General features: G+C 26.0%; 1 protein-coding gene across 1 annotated transcript; it reads left to right on the forward strand.

The window, feature by feature from the left end:
* Positions 1–312: 312 nt before the first annotated feature.
* Positions 313–11,285, forward strand: LOC132928507 (retinoblastoma-like protein 1). The gene is made up of 17 exons (XM_060993221.1): positions 313–1,071; positions 1,157–1,296; positions 1,369–1,569; positions 1,653–1,840; positions 1,905–2,065; positions 2,136–2,268; positions 2,681–2,760; positions 2,827–3,002; positions 3,064–3,274; positions 3,349–3,552; positions 3,631–3,814; positions 3,892–4,079; positions 6,210–6,389; positions 6,447–6,561; positions 7,196–7,320; positions 7,405–7,581; positions 8,424–11,285. Exons 1-17 carry the CDS (start codon positions 922–924, stop codon positions 8,595–8,597), a joined length of 2,787 nt encoding a protein of 928 aa, XP_060849204.1. The 5' UTR covers positions 313–921; the 3' UTR covers positions 8,598–11,285.
* Positions 11,286–13,203: the final 1,918 nt, after the last annotated feature.

A 13,203-nucleotide genomic window follows, 5' to 3' on the forward strand; every position in this document is an offset into this window, starting at 1 on the left:
AATACGCGCGCGCGCGCTTTATTGCGTTGTTGTCGTTGTTGAGCCAATTAAGCGGCTGCCGCCATGATATAAAAAAAAATATGGTAAGATCGTAAAAACTATAGTTTTATTTTAGGTGAGCGCAACACTACGCACCTACCCAAAATTATTATCAATAGCATACGTCACACCAAAGAAAAGAGTAGCCATATATATATATATATAGTAAGTTTGTGTTACTACGGGATCTATGCGACATGTATTTTCACTGTTATTATTAATATCATTGCCGTCGCGGTAATCACAAAACCGGCGGGCGGGGCGCCACGTGACGTCATTGTCAGCCCGTCCGCCCATCAGTCTAGTCCGTCGATCCTCCTCCACCGCCGCTGCACCGATCACGGTCCGCCGACCGCTGTAATACTGCTGTAGCGCGCGCAAAAACAGTCCGTAAGACCGTAACTGTGTCGGCGCTTCTCCCGGTCGGCTTTTGTTGTACGCCTGATTTCCCGCCATCCGCTAAAAAACATCATCGTCTTTCGTGTGGGTTCCTGCCACTAACGTTTTGTTTTCCTTCATTTATTACTCATATCTATTTACACAAGTGATATACGCGTACTACAATTATAATAACAGTATCAACTATCAACGATCTGTATTCCGCGAGTATTCTGACCGTGATCGTCGTGTTCGTTGTCGCCGTCGTTCTGTATATTGTTTTAGATTCCGTTGTGGTTCGGTGTTACACTAACGCACTAATTCATTTCCGTGTTAATGCGTATAACGTCTTTTATTAATTGAGCATTTATCGCTCGTCCCGCAATGGTTATGCGCTCGTCGTCGTATTCTTAGTAGTTAGTAGGTACAATAGTACTTCTGGTATCTGGTCGCTACACCACTCTACGCTCTACAGCGGTAGTAACACGACTAATAAACGTTGCTATGGGTGTACCCGTGGGCACTAACCTTCCGGATGATGACATCTACAACACTAAGTTCTTGGACCTGTGCAAAGGACTCAACTTGGACAAGAATGCTGCTAGCCGGGCATGGGAGACTTATATGGCGGTCAAGGAGAACTATTCATTAGATGTATGTATCGGCTATATATTTTATCTGCTTTGTAAATCGTTTCTTCTGAATTATTGTCATAATATAATGATTTTTTTTGCTGTAGGGGGATCCAAGTCATTGGTTAGCGTGTGCTATATATGTGGCATGTCGTAATGTCACTGAACATACAGTTGGAGATAGTGAAACATTGATTGAGGGTAATTTAGTTAGCTTAACACGACTTCTCCGTTTGTGTAATATTAGGTAACTATTTCTAAACAACTGATAAAATCAATCATTAATTTTATACGATTGTCAATTGTCTTTTTTCCTTAGCCTCATACACTTTATTGGTAAAAGCAAAAAATGGGCTGATATGATTAATATGCCACCAGAATTGCGTCGTAAAATAGATAAATTGGAAAAAAACTTTGCTGTTTCAATGGTTATATTTAAAAAATTTCAACCAATATTTGGAGCTATGTTTAACATGACCAAAGACGAACAAACAAAAACTCGATATTCTAAAAAGCAAAAGTATGCTTTTTCATTTCATAATTTATTAGTAGCTATACTATTATGAATAATCAATATTTATTAATTGAAAAATTTTCTTTTAGGGTGACGTGTTCAGCATCTAAACTTTTCGAGTTTTGTTGGACATTGTTTGTAGTTGCTAAATCTGAATTCCCAGATTTGAGTGAAAATTTAGTTAACTCATATCATTTATTATTAGCTTGCTGTGATTATGTATATACCAATGTTCTTATAGCCGATTTAAGAGATATATTGAATAAATCATTTGGAGGTAATTTTTTTAGAATAAGAAGTATTAAATTATGAGTAATAAATAAATAAATCATTTTTTTTAGGCCTACCTCATGATTTTGAATCTACTTCTTATGTTTCACCTTCAAAGCCTATTTGCGTAATAGATTATTTGTGTCAACAATATGATGGTATAACTACTGATGCAAAGGTCATTAAAGAGTACTTTTGGAAGACAAATCTAAAAAAATTGATTGAAAGAAAAGTAAATATTTTTTCTTAGTGTTGACTTTTTAAATTTTTTTACTTAATTAATTTAAATTTATTGTTTTCAGGTATTGAAAGGAGATCCTGATTTAAATTTACTTTTGGATGTTGTTAATTTTGATTTCAATTATAAGGCAATCAATAAACGTTATGAACAGTATGTCTTGAGTGTTGGCGAATTTGATGAACGAATATTCCTTTGTAAGAAATTATATTGAAAATGTTTAATTAATAGATTAATTTAAATTACTTTAATTTTCAAATCATAATAGCCCTCATGTCTTTCCAACCTATTTTCATGTACCCATTTATACAGAGTACACAGAGTTAAATAATTAAAAGTTTTAAATATTAATTTATTTAAACTAATATTTCCAAAAAAGTAATCTTAGGTAGATGTGTAAGGAAAATGGTAGATCTCATTTAAAATATATTATTTTATATTATATGCCACTACTTACTCCTTTGACGAGTATAGATGGAAATTTCTGTCATTTAGTATGTATGTTCTAAACCTAACGTATTTTCCCATCATTATTGTATTTTGTTCTTTTTAATATTAATAGTATAATAATTACATGCATATTATATTTTAAATATTTTTATTTCATAGCTGAAAATGCCAATATTGAAATTGGCGCATCAAATGAATGTACAACAGAAGATTTAGCTAAAGAAATGAAAAACCAAAAAGTATTAACATTTATTGAAATGACTTTTTTAAGTTAAATTAAAAGTTATATATTTTATATATTTTAGAACAATTTATTTAATCAACAAACACCGCTTACGGGACGAAATCATTTAAAACCAAAAATTGATTTGTCTGATGAAAGTACACCTGTGAAAAATGCTTCGGAAATGGTATTCAAAATACAATCTATTTTAGCAGATTGCTTGCCTTATCCATCCGATAAATTATACACGTTGCTAAAGTAAAGTATATTTTAAAATATCATTTGTAGGAAATTTGTTTTATGTTCTTTTTTTCTACAGGTCATGTTCAACAACTTTAAAAAGTGAAATCGAAGATCTAATTAATACGTTAGGTATTAAATTCTGTTCACAATATAGTCAGGTAGATCATAATTCTGCATTACATAATGATTTTGCTGAAAAAAGATTGATTATGGCCAAGATATGGTTTTACAAATTGTTTGAAAATATTATTGCTAAAGAAGCAAAAAATCCTAAATATGATATTAAAGTATGTATTACATTATAATAATGAATTTATGGATAACTTATACATTATGCTCTTTCATATTTAAATTTTTCTAGAATTTAATTTGTCATACTGTATTTCACGAGACTCTTTTTGCATGCTGCTTAGAAATGGTAATATTTGCCTGTAATTCACAACGTGCATTTCCATGGGTTCTTAATGCTCTTCAAATTCATCCTTACCATTTCTATAAAGTAATTGAAGTAATTGTTCGTGTTGAAGATAAATTACCTCGAGATATGATCAAACATTTGAATAGAGTATGTTTTTTATATGGAAATTTTTGTTACTATCGTAATCAATTGCCTTATATTTTATCCCACTCTTAATGTTTGTAGGTTGAAGAACAAGTTTTGGATAGTTTATCATGGCAGTCTGAAAGTCCATTGTGGGATTTAATTAATAAAAACAATAAGCTGATTCCACATTATGATGATATTGCTTTAGTTTCTGTAGCTGGTGGGGGGGCACAAGTGTCCAATTTAAATCACAAAATTGAAAATAATCGTTTTGCACATAAAGGTAAGTTTCCTAAAATGTTATTTATTTTTTTATCTGTTTGTGGTTTAAATACAGTTTCATATTATTTAAATTTATAGATAGCCCAGTTTCTGATAGATTTATTTCTCCGGCACCCGGTCAACAGCATATTAAAATGGGCAAACAAATTACTGTGAATGAAAATAGACAATACTTTTCAGTTTCATCAAGAAATAATGGTGTTTCATTACCTACTGTAACTGGTCCATTAAAAAAAATTGGTACTTTAGGATTATTTTTCAGAAAGGTTAGTTATTTTTTTTGTTAATAGTTAAATTATTTTTTTTTAAGGAATTTGAATAATTTTATTAGATACTTAACCAATATGCAATAATATATAATACACATTTGTATTATCTGTTTCAATTTGTATAAATCAGGGGTTGATCATTAAAAAAAATAATTTTACCATTATCGGTCGATCGCATAATAAAAAATCAGATAATGTGGAATATATTATCAAATAATTATTCTTTGTAGCTTGGAAAATTTTTACTCATCAAACAAATCTCTTTTTAAAGAAAGTCCTAAATTCTCCTGGATATCGATCACCAGGGGCTTAAATAAAAAATATTTTATTAATTAAATAAAATGGGATTAAATATTAATTTAAATTCAAAGTGGTCAACAGACGACCAGCAGCTTTGTTGATAGCACTAATTAAATTTCTTTGTCTACACCTACATTATGTATTAAGACAATATACATTATAAATAATATATATATATATAATATCTATATCAGAGGTATTCAAACTGTGGGTCGCGACTCCTAAGGGCATAGTGGGATTTAGAAATGAGGGCCGCGTTAAAGAACTGGAAACTAAAATGAATAAAAAAATAATTAAAGTATTTCTAAACTATAGAACCAAGATTTGAACATATTATGAAACATTTACACAAGCTCACCCATCTCACTAAATTTTAGTTTATTTTTTTTATTAATTCGTATCTATTTAAAAGATTTCATTTCATTTTTTCTATATTATCTATTTATTTATTCTACATTATAACAATTTAAATACATAACATACCTAACCATTATAACCATTGTTTTTTTGTCATTACTAATGAGCTGTAAAAATATTGTGAAGACACAAAGGAGCCGTGGGATGAAAAAGTTTGAATACTAATCTATACTATTATGTCAATTTGTTATGGCTTTTTAGACCTATAAAGTAAAGTCCAATGGTTCTGGACATTTTTGATGTAATATAGTTAAAATATTAAATTTGTTTTTTTTCTGCATAATATGAAGGTAGTATGATGTTATTTAAAATATACAATTTGTATCTCTAAAAGCATAGTTAGACATGTGTGAATTGATGACTGTCACAACTGCGAGTAAAATCATTGATAGCGTTAAATTTTGGTTATGAATGGTTAATTAGTATTAGTTTGTTCTAAAGATATGTACAGAAGGCGATGTTATGTAGATTCAAACCACTCTTTCCTAAAATTGTGTACAAGGTGATTCTTTTATCATAAAACACTCATTATTTCAAAAAGTAATCATGTTTTTGAAAACATTTTTTTACATAGTTTCAAGTTGTTAAAAAACAATATTTTTATTAAAAAAATATATTTTTAAATATTTTTATCCTTATATTTTTAAGTTTTTTACTTTTTTAAATGACAACATAGAGTTTTAATTTCATATTCCAAAGCAGAATAATTTTAAAAATCGAATTAAGGGTGAGTAATTTATGAGTTATAACTTTTAAGTAATTAAAGTTTAGATACGTGGAGTGAAGTGGTATGGGGTTACCCCGTAAAATGTTTGTCTACTACTCCGCTTGTTTAAACTTTAAATATGTATAACTCATAAACTACTCAACCTAAATTTGATTTTATGTATCAAAATACTAAGAAAAATATTCTGTTTTGAAATATGAAATTAAAACTGTTGTCATTCAAAAAAGTAAAATACCTAAAAAAAATATAAAGATAAAAAATATTTAAAAATATAATTTTTTAATAAAAACTTATTTTTTTAACAACTTAAAACTATGTAAAATTTTTTTTCAAAAACATGAATACTTTTTGAAATAATGAGTGTTTTATGATAAAAGAATCACACTGTATGAAAACATTTTTACCTATACATATATTGTAACTTTTAATTTTTAATTTATATTGGTTATGAATTTTAACTTGCATTCACCTCAGAATATTTTTTGGCATTCCTGACCATTATTATTTATCTTAAAAACTATCAATTGATTAATAAAAATAACTTCAACATTAAATAAAGTACTTGTATGTTTATAATAAACATATTAAAAAGCAAATGATGTACATAAAATTTAATTTAATTTAAATTTATTTTTACTTGTGTTTGATTAATCCATTAAGTTAATATTTATCTGTTATTTCAGTTTTATAATTTGGCTTCAGTACGCATGCAAGATTTGTGTTATCAATTGAGTATTAATGATGAAGATTTAATGCGAAAAATTTGGACATGTTTTGAACATGTTATTATTGAGCATACAGATATGATGCGTGATAGACACTTAGATCAAATATTGATGTGTACCATTTATATTATCTGTCGAGTAAGATTAATTTATTTTGCTATGAATTCTGATAAACATTTTAATGAATTATTTTAGGTGGTCAATTTAAATTTGTCTTTTCAAGCAATTATGAAATGTTATCGAACTCAACCTCAATCTGCTTCACACATATACAGAAGTGTTTTAATTACTCCACGAAATCCTAGTCAAGGTATTGCAAATATTATTTTTGTTTTACTATTGTATATATTTTATGATATTATTATTTTATTTTATAACTTAATAATGAATACAGTTATTATTTATTTAAATACCTGTGTAGGCTCAATCTCAATATATGGAATATAACATAATTAGTACAGTTTGTATGTAGTAAAAATTAAAGAAGAGGAAAAAAATAATAAAAAATAATAAATTTAATCTACCAATTATAAAATATTGTGACTGCATGATTTCTGGATTGTCTTTTAGAATTGCATTTTCTTTTTCATTTTAATATACTATTGTTTAACTTGAGTAAATTTTAAATAATTGCAAAAAGTTATTCAAGATTGATCTATTGAAAAATACATAGTTTTCTGTCATTCTGATAACATTTGCATGATGTGTAAAATGTGTTTAATTAGTAGTAATAATAGTATTATTTTATAAATAAAATTAAATGATGATTTATAATAGTAACTTTTTTGCCACGTATTTTATGCCATTATAGCTATATTCTCTGGATTTTAATTCCAGTAACGATAGAAAATGTTTAATGTACTACTTTACTTTAATTATTATATTCCTTTGATAAAAGATGTTATTTATAATTAAATTAAAAAAATAATCGTTTTTGTTTGTAGAACACATAGAAAATAATGGAGCACAGCGAGATACTGAACAACGTATCGATCTTATTAAATTTTATAACACTATATTTGTTCAAATAGTTCGAGATAATGCTTTAAAATATTCTACTAACAGTAATGTAAGTAATCAAGAACTTTACCTAGAAACTTATTCTTTCATTTTTAGAAAATGTATTATCTTTAATCATTATTTTATTGATTAGAATGATAATCTTACACTATCTCCTTTACCGGCTACTAAGACTCAATTGCAATCACCAACCACACGACGAGTCAATGATCGATTACCAATATTTATACGTAAGTTGGAAGCTCAGGCTAGTCCAATTAAATCACCAATCAGGCCATTGAGTTACTGTATAAATCAGAGTCCTAAAAAAGTAAGTAAATTAGCTTATACATTAAATAAATTTATGAAAGACTTTTTATTTAATATTACATCTTACGTGGCTTAAATTGGTTAAAATACTTGAATAGATAAAATTTAATATAGATTTTCATAACAAGCCTCATATCTACACTTTCCTTTTTAAGAGGTTTAATGTTTGATATTTAAATATATTTTTAAAGTAATTTACTAGTGGTCACATATCAATACTAACAAGTGTTTTAGAATGATTAACGCTTTTTAATTTTAAAAGAAATATTTTGTTTGATATATATTGTTCCATTATAAGTTGAGGTTTAAGTATGAAACATAATATCATGCATATGACCTCTATTAGCTCGGCATGCCCTGACTGTCAATTAAATTCTTTTTTACGTTTTCAAATACTTGCTCATCAAATTCACTGATGACCTGTTGAATTTTTGCTTGAGATTCAATAAAGTTAGCTGTTTGTTTTCATATTCCATGTGGTTATTTTTTGTGGGGCTTCATCAAATTCCAGTTCTAAGAAAATAGGTGTGTTACTTAATTATGAAATTATGTGTAATATAAAAAAACAAGAAAATGTGGTGTTTTTTTAATGGTTTCACTGAATGTTTTTATATACAAGTTTGTAACATCATTGTTAACAGAAAAGTTATAATTGCAAAAAGTTTGTCTCAAATTATAATATTAAAAAGTGAACTAGCTTTTTTGTTATTAGAAAAACATTGTAAAAACAAAACACTGAAAGTTCCTATAAGAATCTATAATATTATGAGATAAAAATAATTAAGTTGTATGATTATATTTATTTATTAGAATTTAATATTTTGTTTAATTTTGCTTAATTAGGATCTAGAAAATATAAATATGATAACAATGCGAGCAATTACTAAGAAAAGAAATATATCTGATGGACACCATGATGGACCAATTGTAAAACAAAAAACTCCTTCTCCTCCTGTTATAACCAAACGATTACAAGGTCTATTAGAGGAAAGAATGGAACATAATACTGATAAGTAGTATATTTAATATATTACGTACATCTTCAATTTTCTATCATGTGAATTTTTTCTCTAGTGTTAAATGATAAATTAATTAATTTATAATTAAATAAAACTGTGAATCAGTTAAAAAAAAAAAATTCAACATTTTAATTTGTAAGTGTTTGTCCTAAAATTTTTTTTTAGGTTTTGTAGTTTTATACCGTTTCATAATATATATATATATATTTTTTTAAACATTTTTCCATTTTATTAATTAACAAAATGTTTGTGTTTGTTTCAACTTAAATCTCACGTTTGGATAAATATCCAATTAAAATTGATTTTAAGTGTAGGTCACAACTTCAATTTTATGATCATTCAATTTTTGACCAAGTAATTACACATTTAAAGTGTTAATTAAATAATTTATTTAAGAATAATATTAATTTAATGCAAAATTTTTATTTTGATAATGTCAATTTTTCATTTAAAACAGGTTGATACTCTGGATCTCATTCTCATTTTATATTTCTTGTTATTTTCAATGTTTTTTTTTTAAATCTTTATTTTTCATCTTTTACTACATTTCTCTTGTATTAGTTAATTAAGATATGTAGAATATTATTTTCCTAAATCATTTATATGATGTTTTATCCAAACTGTGTCTTAATGCTTAGTGTGTTTAATGCTTATTTATCACTTTAGAGATGTATTGTTTTAATATAAATAATACTTTTCTAGTATTTTTATATAGGATTTTATCTATTAACATACACCTCTTTTATTAAATGTTAACCTTAATATTAAAATTTAACTATAGAATTATTTAGTATGATTAGAATATTATTTTATGAATGAATCTGAATGTTTGTGTTGGGGGTGTGATTAGATTAAATAAAAAAGTTATAATAATTTTAAATTGAATAAATTCAATTATGTTTCCATCACTAAAAGCATTTATATAATATGTAATAAAATATATAATAGTATAATTTTTAGTTTTTAATTGAAGTTTTGTATGTTAGAGCATTAATACACTTAAGTATTAATAACTTAAGATTAAAAATAATTTTATAAGTAATGATAACACACATTAATAAGTGGTATTTTATTTTTATTATTGTGTGTATAATTCCTTTAAAATATTGGAGAATAATATAATTTTATTGGTTTGAAATATAATTTCTAATAAATAAATAAATTGTTGTTTTTAGTAATTTTAAAAATTAAAAAATACTATTAACTTTAATTTATAAACAACCATTTGACTTGTATCTGAATTTAAAAATTTGTAATTAAGTATAATATAAATGTATAACCTATATACTTTTTTATCTTATCATTATTTTAAAAACAAAATTAACATTTACTCAAAATATTTATATTTTTATTATGTAGTTCCAAGTTATTATTTTGTTTTTGAAATAATAACTTATAAATTATTTACTATATAAAAAATATCAGGATTAAATATTAATTCTTTATGAGTGTATTTTAAATTAATCTAAAATTTTTATTTTAATATACGATACATTTAATTTTTAAGATATTCTGATTATACTGTTTTAATTGTTCCAAGTTATTAAATTTAATAATTTATGTTCTAATACTGAACCTTACAAAAATTACAATTGAGAGAATGTAGTGAATGCGTATTTTAATATTAATTTTCTAAAATACAAAATTTTTAAATATATATGACCTTACAATATGAGGTATGTTTATTCTTAAAAAAACTAACCTTCCAATTTATTAATTTGAAATTAAAAACAAAAATTTTTATTTGACCAAAATATAAAGTTTTTTTGTTTGATTATTTTTTTTAACCTTATCTTTTCTAATTTTTAGAAAATATTAATAAAAATGAAAATGTACATCAGAGTATTGGTTTAACTTTAACATTTGTCCCATTTATTTTCATAATATTTAAATTTTATTGATCAATTTAAAAATAAATTATATGTCAACAAGATTAGTATCTAACTTGCAGAATTAAAATTTGAAATTATATAGTCGATTAATATAAATAATTTACAACTTATATAAATGTTTGTGATATGATTTTACTTGTTGGACTTAAGACTATAATAATATTTTATAATTACTTTTTTCGTCAAGTTACTCATAATATACTATTTATTTAAAAAATTTGTTTAATGCATTGTTTGTCTATGTATATTGTATAATTTGTCTCAATTTGTTCAATTATTAGTCTTAGTTTATAATTATATAGCTATGATATGTTATTCAACGTTGTCTCTCTTTTTATTAATTTATTGAAAATGCAATATATCTATATATTATTTAAGTTAAGGTTGTTTTGACTTAATAACTGTAACAATTAAATAATGTTAAATTATAATTAATTGCACAGGTTACATTTTTGTGTGTATTGGACTTAGTTTTTGATTGTGTGCTAATATATTTTACAGACTTACTGTTAAAAACTGTTTTTTTTTTATTTACAACTCTTTAGACAATGATTTTAGTAAAATGGTATAATGTATTTTTTGTAAGATACAGAAGCCTTTGTATACAGAGTGGATACAGGTGGATCAGGGTCAGAATCCTGGAGGTTAGTGGTTTTTTAAAGAAATTCCTGCAAGGACCCGAGTTACGATTAATCTAGATACCTATATGAAATTCATTATGTATGTACAATTTTATTTATTTATGTGTGGTATTTAGATATTCATAAAGATGTAATACAGTTTCTCGTAGCCTACATTTAACTTCACTTTATTCATCGCCGCAATCATATTATAATCTGTGCGACAATTTCCATTTAAGATAGTACTGATCCGCATTTAATTTTCTTTGCCCTGCCTACATGCCTACATAGTTGTCAAAAGCGGCCGATAACACTTACTCTTTTTTGTTTCAAAATCCAATACTATCGCTATCATAAAGTAAGTCTTAGAAAATTGCTCTTATGGTAGGAAACTGGGGACTACTGATGAGTGATGGGGAAAAATCAATGAATATAATTGCAGGGTGACACAATAGTAATTAAGTAAACAACCTACCATGGAACATAACGCTACAATATAATTTGTATCTGACCGATATGTTATAAAGTTATAATTTATATTTTATGTAATATTTAAACTAATATTCAATGTTTACGAGTGTCCTTCTCGAGATGTTTTTTGTATGATTGTTACCACTATTATAGTGAACATTATAATTATGTATATTGTTGGTATGAAAGTTGACCTTAACAATTGGAAATTATCATTATCTTGTTACTTTATCGATAAATGTATATTATCTTTCCTAAAGTTTTTTATTATCTCAATTCTCAGTCATCCGAGTATTGTACCTACTGTTCGGCTTTCCCGCCACTAAATGCCAATAAAAAAAATTAGCTCCTGTTTTAAATTAATATCTATAATTATAAGTTTTAATTTTTTTTCTTTCTTCCATCTCGCGCTCTCCAACGATATCAAGTCAAAATGTACAAAAAACTGTTGACACAATCAAACAATATACTGCAATATATTATTAAGTCATGAGGCTTCAACTTAGTCTATTATACAACATATAGTTTATAGCTTATAGGTAACCAACGTATAGGTTATATAGGCCATATAGCAGGGATGGCGAACCTTTTGATAACTGCGTGTCAAATCAAAATGTTAGGTTTGATTTTATTTGCCTCGCGTGTCAGAAACTTTTTAGACCTTTTTTTGCTTAAAAAATAATTTAATTAAAAATTAAACATATGAACATGATTTTATTTGTTGTACGTATTTCATTTTACGAGATTAGGAAATGGAAAGTACATATTTCGTCGATTACGACATTATACGTTAATAATATCTTAAAACATATTACAATAATAAGTTAAAAATAATTTCAAATTATCAGTAATTATTTTTGAAAAACCTTAAAGTAAAAATTATGAATTATATTTAAATTGGCGTGTCACTGAGTGACACGCGTGACATAGGTTCGCCATCCCTGCCACACAGGCTTACAATTGACAAATTATCTCCATCACCTACGTATTGCAGGCTGTACGGGTTCAAAAGAAACCACGCAATTTTTCGCAAGCACGAAACGAGGCTTATTCGCCATATAATTATTAGATACATCTAAGGTCTAAGGATATAAAAGTATTACGGAAGTAGCACGGAAACGTGCTTAGTTGAAGATTTTAAATTCAAATAAAGAACAGGTTAGAATAGAATATCTTTACTAGATAGTATATGATATACCTAGCCATATAGGTACCCGTTGGAACACTAATTGCATCATTTTGTTAAGTATACAATAACATATAGAATGTAAAAATGTTTATAATATATATTTATTATTATAATATAATTATAATTATTAATATTATTATTATTATATATTATATAATTTTAAAAAGTAAGAATTTAACTCAATAATATTTTATCAACATTTGAATAACGCATGTATGTATACGTCTAAATATTTGGGCACAAAATTGTGGTTCAGTTTTGTATCTTTTAGGACTAGATAAATACTAAGTTCAAAGATGAAATGCACTAATGCATACTTTTCCTATTAGGATTTGCGTTAATTCTTTACTTCATGAAAAACTCGTGCCGCTTCTTTAAATAATCAGAAATTATATACTTTTTCGCCGACATTATAAATCTTTATTTTAGAAA

The sequence above is a fragment of the Rhopalosiphum padi genome, chromosome 4 (assembly GCF_020882245.1).
Source record: "Rhopalosiphum padi isolate XX-2018 chromosome 4, ASM2088224v1, whole genome shotgun sequence".
Classification (NCBI taxonomy): Eukaryota; Metazoa; Arthropoda; class Insecta; order Hemiptera; family Aphididae; genus Rhopalosiphum; species Rhopalosiphum padi.

What these genes read in the sequence shown, in the direction of transcription:
- LOC132928507 (XM_060993221.1), top strand. Translation starts at nt 922, where the DNA reads ATGGGTGTACCCGTGGGCACTAACCTTCCGGATGATGACATCTACAAC. An exon ending in TAGGATTATTTTTCAGAAAG is followed by an intron (nt 4,080 to 6,209) that starts GTTAGTTATTTT and finishes CTGTTATTTCAG; the next exon opens with TTTTATAATTTGGCTTCAGT. An exon ending in CCATTTATATTATCTGTCGA is followed by an intron (nt 6,390 to 6,446) that starts GTAAGATTAATT and finishes GAATTATTTTAG; the next exon opens with GTGGTCAATTTAAATTTGTC.